Source organism: Argiope bruennichi, chromosome 4, assembly GCF_947563725.1.
Source record: "Argiope bruennichi chromosome 4, qqArgBrue1.1, whole genome shotgun sequence".
NCBI classification, from domain to species: Eukaryota; Metazoa; Arthropoda; class Arachnida; order Araneae; family Araneidae; genus Argiope; species Argiope bruennichi.
The window spans coordinates 125,049,766-125,070,709 of NC_079154.1; the positions used below are offsets into that span (position 1 = coordinate 125,049,766).

Consider the following 20,944-nt stretch of genomic DNA (forward strand, 5'->3'; position numbering starts at 1 on the left):
AAAGTCTTTATAGAAACATATGCTGCTCCTTCGATCTCAAATACTTCAAGAGATTTCATTTGTGATCGAACACCACATTTATGGAACATTGACTTAAAGTGCATATTTGAATTGCATCCCACAATTAATAGGAAATCTGAATTTTATACAACACATTATTGAAAAGATAACGGTTCTATATACTTTTTTCAAATGTAAAAATTTAAGAAATTTATCCTCTTGTTTTTGATTTTATGAAATATTAGTTACCTTTGGTAACTAGTTGTTTACCAACAAATATAGGTTATATTTAATTTCTATTAAATGTGTTATGCATAACTTGATTCTTTTGATTCCCTCAAAAATATAACTTTAAAGCATCAAATGAAATAGACATAAAAGTAATGTTATTTTAATAGCTGCATTTTTGTTCTAATTTATGATATAAACGAACTTCCTAATGGAGTCAAGTTGCATATTATAGTGCCTTTAAAAACATGAAGTCTTTTAAAGTATAACTTCATTTTCATATCTCTCATATAAATTGAGAAATAATAAACAGAACATTTCTTTAGTTTTCAACAATAGAAGAAAATAAGACATTTAATTTTAAGAAACAATAAAGATGGATTGAATTTCATTGCAATAATGAAATATAATGTTGAAATTTATGTACAAAAATATCAAAAAAATAAAATTAAAAAAAAATATTATAAATAAATTATATAGTTAAAAACAATTTTTTTTTAATTTTAAATAAAAATTATTTTTTGTTCAATTAGATTAGTCTTTCATTCCTTCTACTTTTAGAAACAATATTTAAATCAGAGCTAAAATTAATTCAACATATACCAGCCAAAACACAAAATAATTTTTATATATGTATATATATGAGTGAACGGTACATCTTTGAGGATATTTAATTAGTAAAAGAATTACAAGCTGAAAGCACAATATAGGAAAATGCAAAAAAGTTTTTCCTTCATTAACAATACTAATTGTATGATAGATGATCAACATTGAAATTGATAAAACTCTGACAGACATGACAGGCTATCTTTTTCTCAGAACAAAATTATTTTTAAAAACTTTTATTAAAACACTGGCATGCAGGTTGCTTAGCTATATTTTTGCAAATCGAAATTATGCTCAAATGAAGAAAAGTAAAATTGTCAAAATATTTAACAATGAACTTATAATATAATGGATAATATTGGTATTAATAAAAATTAATTAATAATTATAATTTAATAGAGGCAAAATTATGAATATTGTAGTCTTTAATTTAATAATAATGACAATATTTTTTACTATAGGGTGGCCAACATATAAATCAGACACCATTTAATAATTTTAAAATATATTTTTTTTCATAAATGCCTTCTTTTGAATTTGACATAAGAATATAAATATTACTATATAATTTACAAAAAATGTTACTGATTACCAAAGCACTGCTAGCTTGTTGCAGTTAAAATGCAATAACTTAAATAATAATAATAAATAAAAATGACCAATAAAAGAAAAAACATTTTTAAATGGCTACAAATGACATGGATTTGAGCATCACAGGTTAGTCAAAGACAATTCAAATTAACGGTTTCAGTAAAGTTGATACTGCTAACTTCAATTGAACTTAGTAATCAATAACTCCATAAATAAATAATATAAATAATGTTATACAATATATAATTAAATAATATTACATATTATTTAACTTTAAATATTATAAAAAGTATTTTAAGCTATTTAAAATTAAACAAAATAAGATTTCAACCTCCAAAGACCGATAACATGTGCAATAAGAATTTATATTTCAATCAAAAGTGTTCATCTCATATTCTATCCATAACCATAAAAAGGCACAAGAATCTATATTGCAACAATGACTGAGTCACTTAAGCTATCTATATACAGAATCAATAACAAGAGAAATTGAAATAATATTTTAATTGGCCAAAATTTAAAATTCTTCTTGTACATAAATCTTTCATTATAAAAGAAAATAAGTAAATTCTCGAATCAATTGAGAGAACTGATTCCTTGGATTTCAGAATCACAAGCTTTAATTTCCTGAAAAGAGGCAAACAGAATAAGCTAAACTTGACCAGGAATAAAATTTGCTTAAAGTGTTTGCAAAAATGAAATTCAGACATGACACGGGTTCGGAATATATAAAATTGAACTTCATAAAATAATGAAATGTGCTACACATTTGTACCAAGAAATAAAATATGCACAGTTAACTGAATTTTAAAAATGTATATTTATGCAAAACATGCTTGAAATATAAAAAGTAATGTAGAATTACTACATAAAAGAAAATTGTTTCAAGAATGATAAAATCCAAGTCAAAAAATGCTTGAATCTGTGATTCTGCACAAATGTGTCATGCTTGGAAATGTGAAGTTAGATTTTATTTCTTATAATTCCTTTCCGTATTTTAGATACTTTAATATCATAATGTCACTTTTGCTACAGTTTATTTTCTTGGGCCTATGTAATTGCATGTTTTAATTTTCAGAAAAATAAAATGCATCACAAAGAAAGCAAAATCCTTTCAATTGCTTAATGAGTAAGCAATAAACTGCATATTCCTTATTTTAGGGGGGGGGAGAGGAACATATGCTGCAAAAATTACTAAAACATTTTGAAGCATTACATAAAATCAATTAGAAAAATAAATAAATAACGAGATACAAATACGGCTTCTACAGACAATCAGTTAAGAAATATATTTCAAATGATTAATTTAGAAATAAGTATGATAATCAAAAGCAAAACTATCGTACCAATTATGAAAATAACAGCTCAACACATAATACATAAAACCATGAAGTTGGCAAAATTCAGCAGATATCAATAAAGAGAATAGTATTGAAAAAGTATTTTTTTATTAAATATTCTGGTAATGTTTATCAATATCAAATTAAAAACAGCCATTTGAAAAAACAATTCTCAAAGTTTGCTTATGGAGTCTTAGAAAATAATATTTTTTAAAAATGGAAAATATTAAATAATTCCAAGTAGTATCTATCTAATATAAATTTTAAATTTAATCAATGCACTTTGCAATACAGTTTTCATATAAATTTTATAAGATTATCAAACCATTAAAATCATTATCAAATTATTAAGTCATAATAAATAAATAGACAGCATCAATAAATAATAAATAAATATTCTTCAAGATTCTTTAATAATTCAAACAACATGAAGGAAAAACAAATTATAGTTTCATATGCTGTGATCTTGAAACAAACATTAATTTCGATTTTAATTGAATTGAATTGAATTTTAAAAGGTTACATTAAGTTCTAAATAAAATTCAAAAGAAGTTATCTACATATTATATGTGTATATATATATAATTTATTTCCTTTCAGATTGGCAAAGGCACAAGACTTTTTAAAAAAATACAAATTGACAAAATATTTTTCTAGAGAAAAGGGCATATCCACAGTCACTTAAATCTTCAAGGATGAAGCCTATTTTCTCAAAAGAAAATAACAAGCACATAAAATATATTTTTAAAAATCTAACTAGAGAAGTGTGCAGTAAAAGCAAAAAATAAGCAAAATGACATGAAACTCAACAAAATTTAATTGATATCACAAAATAATAATTTAATATGAATATAAGGCATTTTTTTTCCTTCAAAAGTAAAAACTAATTTAAAAGATCATTATATAGTAGAGTTTCTGCAGATAAAGTATTTTACATAACTTCAAAAATGCCATACAACTTTTACAGGTTCAGAGTTTTTAAGAAAAGCAATAAAATAAACAACATTCCACACACAGATATGAGAAGAAATATAAATTGTCTAACAAGAGCATATATAACATAACAACATATAACATATGTACATGTATATAAAACTAAAACTCGAAAAAGGCAACATCTAAATGTTAAGGCTTAATAGGAGGAATATTTATTCCGATTTAGTTAATATTAACTGGTGGTGGAGGATCTGGAATTAATGAAGAGAGAAAAATTTGTAGAAATGTCAGTGGTGAAAATATATGATTATTATTAACTACATCTGGATTTTGAGCATGTGGAGGTTCCTCTCCATCCATGGCAGCTTCCAATTCATGTTCATTATGCACTTCCTATATTAAAACAAATTTTGAAAAATGTTTAAAAAGAAAGAGATATGAAGGAGGATTTTCAGAAGGAATGAAGTGAATATGTTTTACAATATTTAATAATGCTATTTTATAAAATTAATAAAATGCAAAAATATAAAAACATAGTAATAAAAATTTAATAATATTAAACTATATCATACAATATGTAGAATGATCAATAATGCATATTTTTTTTCAAATTATGACAAGATTAAATATACATGTATAACTAAACATTGACAAATTTTTCCTCACAATTTGAATGTAAAAATTCTTTCCCATTGATTCATGCCCTTTTCTTTTATTAGGACTATCTCAATTCATTCATTTTATTTCTTCAGTATTGTAAATATCCTTCAGAATGCTGAGTTAGCACACATTTGTTGTTGAAAAACTATTTTCCTTTAAGTCAATAATGCAATTTAGATTATTATTATTAGTAATACTTATTCAACTGATTAAAAATTACATCACTAATAAAAGTAAACTGATAAAAATAATTTCATGTTATCAAAACATATTTAAAATATTTACCAAATTGGCACCAACATTTTGATTGACTAGAGGGTGTTCATTTCCATTGTTTTCAATTTCATTATTAGGCACATCAAGATTATTGATAGGTCCCTGAGGTACATAAAGCTCAGGAGCAGCTGCTGGGTTGCCTCGTCTCACAAACCATCCTTCATGATAACTGTAAAGATACAAATTGTGAAAACGAAAATAAATATAACTGGTAATTCTTATAAAGAAACAAGCACAAACAATATTACTGATATAATACATTTGGATGCTGTGGGGGGATTACCTCCCCAAATGAAGTCAATTCTTTGCTACTTTGGAATAATCAAAGTGTACTGCTTTAAATCAAGGTTTGTAGAAAATCCATATAATCAAAATTTTATATACCTTCAACAATCCCATAAAAAAATCACTACATCACTGCAATAAAATTTCTTAAAAGTGCTCTTTTTTTAAAAAATTAAAACAAAGACATCTAAATTTATTTCTTAATTTAAAAATAATGTGGACAATTTATTATTTTATATCATAAACATCATAGAGACATATAAGTTTAATCGTTTAAAAAATCAATTTATTTTTTTCAGTAGAAAAACAATTTTCTCTATTAAATTTCCTTAACCCTTTGCAGTGCTTACCCTTTAAATTTTAAACTCAAACAAAAAAGTTGTAGGTAGCCTATTTAAACCTAAAGTACAGAAGTAAAATTTTGTGAAAATTATATTCACTGTTTTGATTCTATGGGGATTCCATCAGCTAGAAAACTGCATCGCAAAAGCTTTGAAACGTGATTGTAGCATAGTGCAAAAATGAGTAAAATCTCTTGGATTTGAATAAAAGGCACTACTTTATACCTGTGCAGCAGATTTAACATGACCCCAGGTGCACTACAAGGAGACATACTGAGATTTACTAATTAAAGGCAATGCTTGGAGCATTTTTGATGCTTTGAAAAAACTCTAATGCAATTAAAACTTTTTAAATATCTCTTTAATGCAATTAATTACAATCTGCTTTATTTCAATTTTCAATTAATTTGCAATAAAGTAACTACAATTATATATAAAATAAAAAAAATGAACTATAATATACATATATAATTTAAAAAATATTTACAAAACTATATAAAAGAACGTTAGCGAACTCTAAATAAAGAGCAGAAAACTCAGTGCTAAAAATAAAGATGATGAAAGACACTGATTTAAAACACACACATACACAAAACTTCAGAGACCCAGAGTAAGGTCGGTAATTTCCAAAAATTCTAACTCTTTTAAACAATTATCTTTAAATTAAATTCTTTTCCACAATAAAGAAAGAACAGGAAATGAAGTCATAAGTGTTCTCTTTCCATCATAGCATCCCATAGCATAATACAATCTGCACAATGTTCCAGCTGATGTAACACCTACATTTATCCAACCATTATGCATATGCTTTTTCTTAAATTTTTTTTAAATATATACAATAAATAGTTTAAGGTACAACCAACAAAATAACATTAACATTTTTTTAAACAATTACTTCTTTATTAGATAAACAATAAAATTTCATGAAAAATTAGGTTTTTACATAGAGCTCTATAGCTGTAAATTATGGATCTGCTTGCTTTAAACTGTCATCTATTATTAAAAAAGTGAGTTAAAAGTGAATTCTAAACCCATTTTCCCCAGATTTATAACTGACTTTAAAGATTTTAGAAGCGTGCGAAGTAAAGTGTTCCATGAAGTGGAACACTGCACCATAAAGGGATAATCACACAACATTTTAGATAAGTGAAAAATTGTCAAGATCTTAAAGGTACATAAACTAACTTATTCACTTTATTTTTAAAATTAAGATAAAATAATTCATTTCATTAATGGTATTTTATGGTGAATTTATACATTTCTACATCTATTATATATTTATCTTTTCCACCAAGACAAAGGTCATTTGAAAATATGATACTTTTTTTGCCATGGCTTGTTTAACATTTCAAAAAACAAAAGAATCTTTATTTTAAAAGTCAATAACATTAAGAAACAATATTATTAAATTATGCTATTTGAAATAGAACAATAAAATACATACACAAAAATTAAATAATAATTAAACATTAATACTCACAGAAATATAACAATTGTGCCAACCATAACAATCATTAGCCTCTCAGGTGTGGAATAAAAGTAGACAATGCAAAAAAGAATCAAAAATCGAAGCAAAACAAAAGCATGCTCCAACCAGTCCCTGCGTACTCCCTCATCATTTTCATCCATTAATAATGGGCCTTGAATGTTATTTCTTTGGTTTATTGGCCTTGGAGGAGGAGGAGGAGGAGAAGGAGCAACAGGTTCATTGGTATTAGGAGGCTGTTGAAAATTCACCAGGTTGGGCAAATCTACATTGTTTCCTGGCATGGAACCAATATTCATACTGAGAAGAAAAATTTATTTAACATGCGAAAGTATACATTAATTATAAAAAAAATAAAGTCTAAAATATATAAATAATGCAAATTAAAATTTGAAAGAATTTGCTTTCAGAGTATGATTTTGAATTAACAGCATGCTGAAGACTTTTTAAAATCCCCATTTCTCACTTTAGTTAGAAGAAAAAAAGAAAAAAAAAAACTTTCATCACTTAAACTGAAAACTCTTTTTAAATAGATAAATATGTGACTAAAAACTGTCCAAACAACTTAACAGGCAATCATATTGGGAGTCTGCCAATTCATGATTCGAAGGAAAATTATGAAAAAAATATTTGATTTTGAAAGTTTGGAGAGTGGAGTAGTTTTTATAGAAAATTATCAATAGAATATGTCCTGGGGTTTTTTGCACATAGCACAACACAAGTATTTTTTAACTCAATCTTGTAAACATCATAAGCTTATTCATAAGTTTAATGTATTTTTTTTTTTTTATTTCCCCTAAAATTAACCTTTTATTTAAATTTGGTTTACATATTTATTCTTTTGCCAATAACCTCCATTATTTTCTGACATTTTGAAAGAGAAGAACAACAATGATTTTACTAGAATAATATAATTATTGCATACAAAGCTATCATATAAATAATTAAATAATTACCTTTGCATATATTGACTTAAATAATAGGCATACATCTGCTGCATAGCTGCAATCTGTGCTGAAGCCTGAGAGTCAGGCACAAAACCAGACATAGCAGAAGGAGGTAATACTGTGGGTAGTTGAGGATAAAAAGAGCTGTAAAATATGAAAATATTTTAAGAAAAAATTAGATTTAATGCATATAGCACACATTAAAAAACCTAAATGACCTGCCAATTACAGAAATTTTATTTGGAATTTTTTTAATAAAATTTTTAATTTCCAAATAGTGCATGGAAAAAAAAAATCTTTGCACTCCGGAATTGGACTAACAAATTATTTGAATAATTGTCTTATTTAATCTATACAAATGGTTTTTTTTTTTTAAAAAAAAGGAAGATATTAAAAAATTAGTATTAAAAAAGGGGGGGGGGGGGTGAAAAAAATGAATTTAAGTTGGTATTTCATTTACTATCTTTAATATGGTTTGCAGCCTGTAGAAATATGAGATACTATTTATCAAAAGTAAATACATTTAAAAAAAATTAATGTTTTTTTTTTCTTTCTTTTTTACAATTCTGCGATTATTAGTAATTGATTATACAAGTGTAGTCTCATTTTATCAGAAAATTAATTTCTTATTTAGAGAGAATTTTACAGAAAATTTTTATTTTCTACAAAACTAAATCTATTCATTTTTTTAAGAAATTATCATCTTACAACCTATTTTTTGTAACAAATATGAACATTTCCATCATCTTGTTGCATCTAATCTGGCCTTTTTTTTTTAACTTTAGCATACCCACAAAACATTCAAGAGATTTCAAAAGATTCCTTCCATTACAAGATTTGTTTTAAAGTTTTCAGTAAGGTTTCAGGAGGAAATTAAGTAATAAATGGTGGCTTTAATTTTGCTCTGAACCATTCCTGAACTATTATATCCCAATGCATTTGGGACAAAGGTTATTTCTTATCCAAAATATTATTAATTAATCAGTTTTTAAGCCAACATAAACAATGGGGAGTAAAGTTTTGAGAAGTACTTGTCTTGTAGGAGTAGACTGGCAAATAGCTGATATACGAGCACTTTCACATGAGTACAATAAAGTTTATATATTCAAGTGAATTTTTTGTATATAAAAAGAAATTGAAAGAATAAATCATATCCAAAAACAAAAGCAAAGAAAGTGATCTAACATCTCTAACTTACTCTGGAAACAAAGACAACTAAAGAATAAGCATGAGGCACATAAAAGAGTATTTGCAGTAAAAATCTGATAAAAATGGGGAAAATTGAAATGCATCCAATAAAAATAAAAGTATAATTTATGACAACTGAATAATTAATGCATCCAATAAACATCCATTTTCAGATCATGAATGATGTCCACTTGCTCCTATCCTCAATTAAAGAACAGATTTCTTTATGTGAAGACAAGTTTTTTTTCTTACATTTTAGTTTAGTAGTAATATTTGAATGTTTTTTTTTTTTTTTTTTTTTTTTTTTTGGTTTAATGAATTGATGGTTTAGAATTGAATCTAGTTTAAATGTTAAAGAAAAGCAAGAGCTTTGTTTTATATTATTATTAATTTAAATAACCTCATATTTAATATATTTAAAAAAATTCAAAATTTAAATATATATATATATATATATATATATATATATATATAGTTAGTCTTTTTAAAAACAGAATAAATCAGATTTAATTCTAAATATATTTAACAACATTCAAATTAAATATAAATGAGTACTGAATGAAAAGGGAGAACCAAATATTATTTAAAAATAATACTGGAAAAAAAAACTTCCTTTGTTAAATAAAGAAAAGATTAATACTATATGAAAAACTTAGAAAAAATAAACATTTTATATTAATTACTTCACATGTGACATAGGGTTTACATTTCTATGCCTAAGTGCATTTTCTGAAGATTGCCCTGCAGTAACTTCATTCGAAGAACATGAAGATGATGGCTGATTGTACCGCTTTTGACTAGATTTGGAATGCTGAAAGAAACAGAAATTAACTTTTAAAAAGGCAAAGGTTTAAAACAGGTATTTTAAGAAATTAATATTCAATTTTTTTTCAGGTAATTTAGATTTTCAGGCAGTTTCTTTAGAGCCACAAAAGTTTAAAATTTCTTTAAAATTTAAAGTACAAATTCAAATTTTAAGAAAATTATGAAAATTGAATTCACCAATTCAAGCAATTTTGGTGCTTTTCAGTTAACTTCATTAAAGACACAATTGACATTGCATTTGCCTACTGCTAATTCAGTTGATTTGTGATGAAAAGTAGCAAAATGTAGATTAAATAATGGGAATTTTATTGGTTTAAGTTGCTGAGTTGATTATTCAAAACAGGCTGCCACAAGCCAAGTTCGAGAACAAATACATTAATAAATAAAGGACAAAAGTTGAATGAGGGTGAAAATTGAGTTGTAAACATTAAAAGGAATTACAAATAAAATGTAAAGTCACAATTTAATTAAATTAGAAGTAAATGTTGAAAAAATAAAAATGTTAAATGATTTTTTTTTTAAATTTGTTTAGAATTTCTGAAATTCTTTTTAAGTACATGACATATAAAAAGGATATCTGGTAAAATTTTATGATCAACATCTTTATTATTTTTTTTTTAAATTCAAATAAAAAAACAGGTTTGTCAAAAAATGTTATAAATACTTTCTTATTAATCAAAATTTACATATCAAAACAGAATCTTGTCCTAACATTTTACTCTACGATTTCAAAAAGTATCACAATGCTGGACTTTCAGAAGAAAAAAAAAGGGGGTTGAAAATTAAAATCCAAGTTTGTACCCATCATTAAATTTGAATTCATTTTCCAATGATATTACATTCGGGAATGCTACAATTTAATACTTTTCAAAAGTCAGTTATCACAAAAGAAGGTTTCTTTTTCAAAATTAATTTCCACATTTTTTTTTATTATTTTTTATTTATTCATTCATTGTTTAGTTTAAGCATGACTATAATACTATTCATAAAATTACATAATTTAAGATTTCAAATTTTTTATGACAGGATTTTTTTTTTTTTTTTTTTTTTTTTTAATCTGTGAATTCTGATTGATAGAAAAAGTACTTATAGATATTTTTTAACAAAGGTACTAATTGAACAAAATGGAATTTCTAAAACAAACATCAATCTAAAAATTTTACCAGTTATTCCCTTTTAGATAACACATACTTGACAGCATTTTGAATTATTATAGACAATTTATTAAAAATGATAATACCTGAATACAAGTAGTGGTAGAATCACTTTTGCAGACTAAATGAAAAATGTGAATAGAATATTGATCATCATCCTACAAATATAAATACCTTATGAAAAAATGTGCACAGATAACAAAATTTGTTTAAGTATAACAAATGACACTTATATAAAATGTCTAGCACATAAATTAAAAAAAAAAAAAAAAAAGCATCACTTTTCTTTTTTTTTTTAGAAAATTAGCAGATTAAGATTGAAAATACTTTTATTTTAGTTAATTCCTAAATACAATAAGTATACCTCAGAATGATTTGAAATTATCTTAAAATAAATAAGTATTAAGACAGGAATTAAAATTATAGTCTGGTTTTAATTTTCATATTTCATTATATTTTGAGAGTAAATAATAAAACATAGGCTGTTTTTATTTTTACCATTGTTTATATATTTACTATGGTTTAACTGGTTTTACAATTAGGAACAAATAGCAATAGATCTTGTGAAGTTGACAATGCACATAAAGCTATATACAGTGCCATCATGATCATTCAAATAGCCCCACATATGATCATAATGCATTTTAATGCAATCAATATATCCGAATAAATCTAGTTAATCAATTAATATTCTTAAAAAAAATTAAGCATCAATTGAAAATTGTATCATTTCATAGAGGTCCCCCCCCCTCTATAGTTCTAAAATATCATTCACTAATTACATGTTCACAAACATTTTCTTTAAGCAATCATCTTGAGTTATCATTGTGCAGCTATAGAAATTCTTTAATGCATGTAAAACTTTAAATTTTTTTTTAAGTATGCATTTTTTTTTCAACAATATTTTTTAAAACAAGCTTATAAACCAAAGGAAAAAAAATATGATTCTTCTACAAAGAAAGTACATCAGAAAAAATGTAAATTCAAACTGAGATTAACTTAAGCTTTCGATAAGGTATAATTAAGAAAGCTATTTAAAGTTTTTCTTTCATTTGAATCATAAAATTGTAAATATTACTGGCACTTTTGTGAATGTACTGAATTGCATGTGCAAACAAAAATTTAAAGAAAGATCTGTTAGTTCTCTGACATATAAATTAGCTATATAAAATAAGTTATATTTAGCATATCATTATTTAATAATAAAATATGATGTCTTACATGTCTCAAAATATCCTTCAACTGCAAATGGTCATGAAGAAATCTTCCTGAATATATTAATTTTTGCTGCCCAACTTCCTACATAAATAAAATTTAAAAAAAAATTAAAAATGTACAATTTGCAAATTAATTTGTTATCATCTAAATTAAAAAACAAATTTCATCAATTGATTTAAAATTATCATTCTTTTAGTACTAGTATTAACCATAAATTATAGGCAAATAAATCAAAATGCATACTGTGATCATTACATATTTATTTCAGACCTTGAAGAAAAAGGAATATTTTATTTAAAAGCACAAACAGATATTCTTTTGATTCAATTGTTTATAGTCATACAAAAGTGCTATTTAGATGGTTAGATTAAGGAGAAATTTTCCTGTAAGAATTTTTCTTTCAAAGATTTCCTGTAAGATATTTTTAATTATTGATTCTAAGTCAGAACTGCTCATTCCATGAAAGGAACATAGTAGCAAAATTTCACTGTAACTTTTCTTGTGGATTAACATAAGAATTATAGATTTTTTTTAAAAAAATCATTCATATTCTTTGCAATTTATATAAGAAATACAAACTGCTAAAACCTTGGCAAATCTTGCATCAGTTTTTAAATATGATGAAGAAACCTCTTTTAAGTAAGAATTTCAAATCTATACATTTATTTGATGAAGTGTATCAATTAATTAAACTAAAAGATATGCTACATTTATTTTCATTTTAACAATTATTTTTGCTGGTTGTTAATTTACTATTGATATATTTACTTTAACATCAAGCTTAAAGGAATAAGAGTTGGTTTTGTATTACAAATTCTTAGTGTATTATTATCAAAAGATATTAATATCAAAAGTTCAAAATTAATTTTTAACAAAAAATAATTTTATGAAAGAAATACGACTAATTAAAATAGAACAAACAAAATAATCCATCTCAAATATTTAGAGTTAATAATCATGTGGAATTAGTTTTATATAATGTAATGAACTACCTTATATATTTTTAAAAAATTTTATGGAAAGGAAAAATTATTACTGGTTTGCTTGGATATGATTGTGATAAATGATTCTTTAATTGTTCAACAGTCCAGTCCAAATTGCAATTTACAATATAATCATCTACATTTTGGTTTGGAGCTTTTATAATTAGTTGGATCTCCATTCCTAATGTAGTATATGAAGTTAACTAAAATAAAAAGAAGGCAATTAATACAAATAATATAGATAAAACAATAATTATAGACAAATGATTTAACGTTTAATTTGGAAAATTTTTCAACGCCTTTTCAGAACATTAAATTTTTACATACACACAGATGTAAATTAATAACTTTTTATGCATTAAAAATATAATTTGGCAGAAACCGCACAAATATTGAAAATTTTATTTAAACTTTCTTTTGGAAAAAAGAATAATTAAATAGATCTAATTAACCAAAATTGTTTTATGAACTGTTTAACCTTTTGTAAATGCATCAATAAAAGTTTTGTTTAATGGATATGTTAATGAAACAGTTTCATTAAACTACTACCATAGCTCAATATTAATTGCATTTTCCATCTTAATGTATACTATAAGTATAAAGTATCTATAGTTAAAGAATGATGGCAATCCAGACTTTTCACTACAAAGGATAAAAATATTAAAGAATTTTTTAAACTGTACCAATGATAGTTTTTAAAATTAAATTAACAAACTATTACATGTAGGCATTAAATATATGATGAAAAGTAAAAAGTACTGATTTATTGGTATCCTTTTATACATACACCATGAAACAAATAATATAGAAAAAGGTTAAAAAAATTACTTTTGCAGAAAAAAAAAACTAAATTGAAAATATTAAATACATTTCAAGACTTTAACATTTCATATAAATACAAAGATCAATGCTAGAACTCAAAAGAAGTTTAAATGATTCACACAAGAAACTCTAGATAAACTTTGAAGCACAATTTACTTTCAATCAAATCACAATATAATGTAATGCAAATTATTTTAATTTAAATCAATATTACATTTAAAAAAAAAGGAGCTTAATTTTCACATGACTATAATACATTTAAAATTGGTAATAACTTTCTGTAAAACAAAAATATGAGAAAATGAGAGTCAACAGAAATAGAAAATAAAACTATTCGCGATAACTTTGCAAATAATTCCTATATAATAGAGTCAAGCGGCTTATACAAAATAAAATAATTAGGAAAAAATGTAATGTATAAAGGAAGACATGACGTACTCCATTTGTTTACTTAATAAGCGGCTGTCTCATTACAACACCCCATATATTATCGAATACTTCAGTTGTTTACGTACGGCTCAACGTTTACATTGTCAAGAAAAATAAAAATAAATCATCTCATGACATAAGCAATGCCATACAAAACCAAAAATATTGTTTTCATTTTTCTCTGTTTTCCATCATAAAAGCTTTTAATTAAAGTGTAAAATTGTCTAATAAAGATAATGGGGAAGAAGAGGATATTATATTTACTTTAGTCATTTTAGTACATTGTAAACTTCCCGATGTATCTTTCAAAATAATCGTTATGTTGTGATTTCACCTGTATTTCTTTACTTTTAAATTTATTACGCATGTCCATGAATTTATTTTTTCATGTCGATGAGAATATTGAGGTTTTTTTTAGATGTATTCTTATTATTTGAGAACTTAATCTCAAATTATTCTTGACTTCCCATATAGTAGTTTGTGTAAAAAGAAATGAATCAAAATAATAATATCTTCGCAGTGGTGGCAACAAGCCGGTTTTGTGACAGTCAAGTCAACATGCAAAAAAGTTTCGAAATCGGTTCGTGAATATTGGGGAGGTCAGTCTATGTCACATGATGAAAACAAATGAATCATTTTCACGTTTTGCAATGAATTATCTGATACCTTAGAGGTGTGGATGCAACATATTCTTACCTGGTTGCACCTTACTGTTAGAAATTAACGAAATGACTTTTTATGAGTAAATAATTTCAGCTTGACAGTTTTTTGTAAGAATACAAACACATTGAAGAATTTAAAGTAAGTAATTCTTGCGTGTGAGCGGCGTATTATAATGACACAATAACTTTTAAATTTTAGGGTAATTGAAAGAAAAAATTTTACATTTATATTTAGTTAATCATTTCCGCAACCGTCCTGTAATGAATAAATTATATGTGTACTTGTAATATTATTACTTATTTGTTTACAAAAAAATACGGCAATATATTTTGCACAATTAAGGTAAATGTCTTAATATTTTGAAGTTCTAATATTGTAGATTAAATAATAAAGCATTGTGCAGTTATTTTAAATGGTTATGTATTAACATTAAAGTCTATTATAAAGTGAAAAAAAGAACAAGTGCTTATTATTTTTCTTCTGGACAAAATGTCATTGTTTATGATTTTGCCGGATCTATGGCTCTCAATCGCTACACCACTCTCTTTCTCGTATAACATCGATGAAAAAAAAAAAACTTTATAAAAGATCAGCTACTTAAGGTTTTTTGGTTTTATATTGTTTGTCTTTTTAATTATTAACAACAATATAATAATGAAAGATAATAATAAACTATTACAGAATGCAATACAATATTGCATTAAAAACTGAGAAAATATAGTATTTTTGATCAAGAAAAAATACAAATTTATAATGATTTCATTACATGTTTTAAAATTTCAGTCATATTTTAAATAATTTTACTGTATAAATAAAATTGATAACAATAATCTAAATAGAGTAGGAAGAAATTAATGATCAAATCATTAGTCTCTCTAATTTTTAAGGAAGCATTATTGAAGTTGTTGAATTATTTCAGTGCATAGTTGATTATAAAGAATACTTTCTTACTTTCATTAAAACGATGGTTTGGTGGGGCCTAATTTTTGAAGACTGAAACCTACTTTTCTAGTAATTACAAAATGTTTCTTTTATCAAAGTGTAATTGGCTGCAAATTGATAGTATTTAATTTATAAGAAAAATAAAAAAAATGATAAACATGCATATTATCTGCTTTATCTCTTATTTTTAAACTCTATTTTAATAGCTCAAGACTTTAATATGTAACTAACACAAATTTCTGGAGTATCTATATTCCTTCCATTCTTTTTGAATAAAATTACTTACTGCACATAAAACTTTTGTCTTTTTCCTATTATATGTCTTATATAGATATTATATTCAATAGATTTGAGGAGCAGTGAATTGTTGAATCTAATTTGAAAAATATAGTTTACTTTAAAAAGGCAAGGAACATTAAAAGATGCTATGTGAAAGTGAAATAATTGTGAAAATATAATGAGACTTTCTACTTTGTTTATTTAAAAGTTAAAGCTCAAAAGTGGCAGTTTTAAAATAAAATTTTTATTCTTTTTGATCAACTTGACAAAATTTTATTTTCTTATTTTCCTTTTAATTACCTTGTTAACTTATTTATTGCAAAAGTTTTTACCCATTGTTATTGTTATACAAAAATATAACGGTCCTTTTAATATAGTTTCTGTAATGTTGAACTTAATTATAAGTAGAGTATTTGAACTTAATTTGCATAGCTTTGGGATTAAGTGAAAAATTATATATGTATTTGTTTAATAATGGTCACTTAATCAAATCCTAACTTTATTTTTCTGTTAATGAGATTTTCTGTAACTAAAGTCTCAATTTTCCATAATAATACATTTTTTAACATAAAGAATTATTTCAACATTATTAAAAAAAAATTTTGGTACACGTATATTGCACATATGTCAGTAGATAATGTTATATTCCATCTGTCATTGGATTGATCATCATAACTAATATGTTGATAAATAGCTGATTAATAATATATCATCACATCTTATACTTAGTTCAATTTGTTTTTAATAAATAACAGGAAATTAGTATTATTTATAAATATTAACTTATATCTAAAAGAAAATTTATTGAAGATTATTCAAACATTCTCAAGCGAATGATTTATTTTTATTAAATAGTAATTTGTGATTATACATTTTGTTTTGTAAATCTCTGATTAAATTTTTTTTTAAATATTCATATTTTAAATAATATACTAAGATTTTAATCATTTTTTGTCTGAATATTATTTATATCCATTAAAAACAAATTAATGGGCATCCTCCTTTTATTTTGTAATTTAGATTTGTACAAAAGCAAAATATGCTGTGGTTGTTTAAAATTTTGTTATTTCTTAGCAATGATGATGCCTGTTGCTGGTGAAGATATTGTGAAAACTACTGGAGGGCAAATTGATAGTAAGTTCATATATTATGTGCCTTTATATTTGTAATATTTGTTAACCTAAAAAATTTTAATATTTTAGCATTTATAAGTATTTTTTAAGACTTATTACTCTAAATACTTGCTTGAATATTTTAATAAAAAAAATCACCAAAAAAACTTTATAAAGAATTTAGATATATATTTAAATTTTACATTTTTTAAAAAGCATTGTCATTATTTAGGTATAAGTTAATAAGTCCAAAATTATAGTTTTAAGATATTATCATTTTAAACTTTTGAATTATGAAAAATAATCCAAATTATTTAATAATTTTCTAACTCTTACAATATATTCTTTGATGATTAAATAACTGACTTATAATATGAAATAATTAATTGAAAGTTCTACTTGACCGCAGTAAATTGCCAAATTTCTTTATGGACTTGGTGACTTTTCCTGCCAAAATGTAAACATAGAAAAGCATAGAAAATAGAATAATAAATAGAAGGCATAGAAAAATATATTAATTCTAATTTATATTGGTATTGTGCTTTATTATATTACATTAGATATTTACTTTAAAGTATCATTTAGTATTTTTCCTATAATCTTTTTATCATGTTATTATACCATAAAATTATTGCAAAATAGACATTTATTTTAGTGATACTTTTATCATTTTGTTACAAATTTTGTAATTTGAAGATACTTTGACTTCTTGATGAGATCTTTTTCATCAATTTTGGCTGATTGGCGAAACACTTTTTAATGTATGTGGTAACTTGGCATCACAAAATTTCTCTTCTTTTCTGGAAAGTTTGAGTCTTCAGAAAAATATAAGGGAATGGATGTAATTGCTAATGCAGAAGTTGCTGTTATGTATAGCATACATTCAACAGTGTATCTATCTGAGCATTCTGAAACTGCTAGACTTGATTGAGAATCTGAGCTGACTTGCTGCCTAGCATATTGAGTTTTTTCTGTGCTCTGTAAATGACCAACTTTGAACTGTTGTAGTTTCTTGAAGATTGGAATGATTTTGGTTTATTGATCATAAATATAAATAACTATGCTAAATAAATTTCTATTTGTACCATCATAATTAAAGTCTATTAAATCCACAGCATTTCTAAACAAAATCAGCTTAATTTTCCTAACTATTTTCCTAGCTTTGCTCCAGATTTAGATTTGTAAGAGTTTTTTTGAAAGCAACAAGGGTTTATACAGAATATAAAACTCTTATGGTATCATATCTGCCCTTTTTTCCCCCTCCCTTTACAAAACCAAGTCATTATATATCTATTTAGAGGCTTGATAGAGAAGTGTAGGCTTTTTAAATGTAAGAGTCCTTCGACATCTATGATCATGATAAACATCAATTTTTGTGCGATTCCTTAATAGATTGTGACTGAAAAATATTAATACAAGATTATTTATTATTAAAACAGTTTATCATCAGTCATTTACCTTTATTACCTTCAGCGTCCTTTGTTTTATTCTATATAAGTATGCAAGAAAAGATCATGTAAACCATTGTACTTAATCTTTATTCAGAATATATAAGGAAATTCTTCTAATTCCTAGTAAAAAGAGAGCTGCTTTAAAAATGTCTATCCAGTTATGCTTAATGTAGGCACACACACACATATATATAGTATGTGTTTGAGTTTCAGGTAAAGTTGTTTTCTAAGATTTAGTAGCACTATACATATTATCACACTTCATTACTGAATATCCATATAACAATAATTGTTCCTAAATTTCAGAGTGAGTTGTTTGAACCAAATTTGGTTCCAATTCTGACCATCATCAACCTGGTCTTATTAGAAGTTTTCTCCATAATATTGTTCTCATTAATCTTTGGCTAAAAAGAATGTAGGGAATTGGTAAAAATGTGAGAAAAACCCAGACAATCCCAAATTTTACTTGCATTCCATCCCACTACTTCACTAATCCTGCCCAATCATTTAGCTTATACTTTTCATGTTTAAGGAAATTGCCAAGAATAAGTATCATGCTATTCCCCTCAATATTGGATAATTGTATCCTGTCGATACTGCTTCTTTCAGTGGCGGTGCTTAGGTAGCTGTACACCACCAAGAAGAATAATATTAGATTATTGCTAATAAATTATTATGCTTATTTGTGATTCTTACTCTTTGACAGTAAATCTGCAAAAAGCTACTAAGTACATTTAATGATTTTTTTTTTCCCTGGCAGTATGTCTGTAAAACTTAGTAAAGACTTCTGTGTTTCTCGACAGAAATTCAAAGGACTTACCAATTTTTACCAGAGTATAAAGTATTAATTAGAGATAATGCTAAGTTTATATTGCAAAATTGTAATTTTTAGATTTATTTATTTTTGCTTGAATCACAATATATTCTTTGTAATATACAGATTGTGATGTTTGACTTTTGCATGAAATCAGTGATGTACAGTTCTGCAGCTCCCCAAACATTAGCATTCTTAACTTTTGTGTTGATAGACGTAATGAAAAATAACAAACTTAATTTAAATGGTTCTATATCAGATATAAGTTTCTCATAAAGATAGATTTTTTTTATTTTAATGTAATAATTTTTTAATACAGGAAAGTATTTCAAAATTTGCTTTACTTTTTACTAAATAAATATGAACTTATACTAATTTTCTTTTGATAAATTTTGTTTTAATTTTGAATTAAAATATTAATAAATATAATATAAAAATAAGAAAATTTAAACAAATATAATTTCCTATATACAAGAAAAAAAATTTTTTTTTCCTTGCAAATTTCCAGACTAATCTCTTTGCAATCTTTGTAACAAATAATTATTTGTAATACATACTTTTGTTTTGTAATGTTTTTAGTTGTGGTTAGCTTATAATAATGAATATTCATCTCTTATATAATATTTCAAGAGGCATGTGTTTTAAATTGAATATCTTTTGCAAATGTCAATATCACTTCAGTTAAAAGAGTGGTGATTGATATTCAGCAATGATAGTATAAATATAATTTTTAAACTAGGAACATATTTTACTTACAGAAATTGTTTCGGATTAAAAGTTTTCTTCCATTTTTCCATGTTACATTAAATTTTTTAAATCTATATTTCAGATATAGTGTTTGCTTTAATTGATGCAACCTTAGACCGTAACGATAATGTTACTCAGGCTATTCAATCATCACTATTTAGTATTGGAAAGCATCAGCCCAATTTAGTGCTTAGCAGCTGTTATTTTTATCTTGCAAGACATCCTAAGGTTTGTATGCGCTATTTTAAAGGATTTTTCTTCTAAGCATGTATGAGATATTTAAAAATCTATTGTTGTTAAGTCTTGTAATTTTTTTTTCTGTATACAATTATACAATTTTTCAATATTTGTTGGAGAAAATATGCATACTACTCAAAAGATGCTGAATCAGTAATGTTTTTATTTTCAGATATTAAAAAAATGCAACTAGTATTTCTTTTCTGTATCTACTCCATATAATAAATAAGATTATTCCAGAATTTATAAATATTTATTATATAGTAAGTGCATTTTAAGGGAGATTCATTCTTTCACTTTTAAGATCAATTAAAAAATTATTATATGCACTCTATAACTATGAAGTCGGCTCTCTTCTAATAATACAGATGAATGGGATAAAGA

General features: G+C 24.8%; 2 protein-coding genes across 3 annotated transcripts in view; one reads left to right on the forward strand and one right to left on the reverse strand.

Annotated features, from left to right (window-relative positions):
* Positions 1-1,912: 1,912 nt before the first annotated feature.
* On the reverse strand, positions 1,913-14,467 carry LOC129966515 (homocysteine-responsive endoplasmic reticulum-resident ubiquitin-like domain member 2 protein). 2 transcript variants are annotated; one of them, XM_056080949.1, is made up of 9 exons: positions 14,325-14,467; positions 13,118-13,267; positions 12,085-12,162; positions 10,950-11,021; positions 9,568-9,695; positions 7,706-7,840; positions 6,744-7,049; positions 4,647-4,806; positions 1,913-4,094 (listed from the first exon to the last, which is right to left on the reverse strand). In XM_056080949.1, the coding sequence occupies exons 2-9, from the start codon at positions 13,241-13,243 to the stop codon at positions 3,924-3,926; spliced, it is 1,176 nt and encodes a 391-aa protein (XP_055936924.1). In that variant the 5' UTR covers positions 13,244-13,267; positions 14,325-14,467; the 3' UTR covers positions 1,913-3,923. The 2 variants fall into 2 exon arrangements, with proteins under 2 accessions (XP_055936924.1, XP_055936925.1); XM_056080950.1 differs by lacking the exon at positions 14,325-14,467 and adding an exon at positions 14,143-14,261.
* A 432-nt stretch (positions 14,468-14,899) lies between these two features.
* Positions 14,900-20,944, forward strand: part of LOC129965383 (maestro heat-like repeat-containing protein family member 1) — a 49,514-nt gene continuing 43,469 nt past the window's right edge. The window contains exons 1-3 of the mRNA XM_056079217.1: positions 14,900-15,116; positions 17,274-17,333; positions 20,406-20,551. Of these exons, the coding sequence (XP_055935192.1) occupies positions 17,276-17,333; positions 20,406-20,551 (204 nt within the window). The 5' untranslated portion in view covers positions 14,900-15,116; positions 17,274-17,275. The remainder of the gene's footprint in view (positions 15,117-17,273; positions 17,334-20,405; positions 20,552-20,944) is intronic.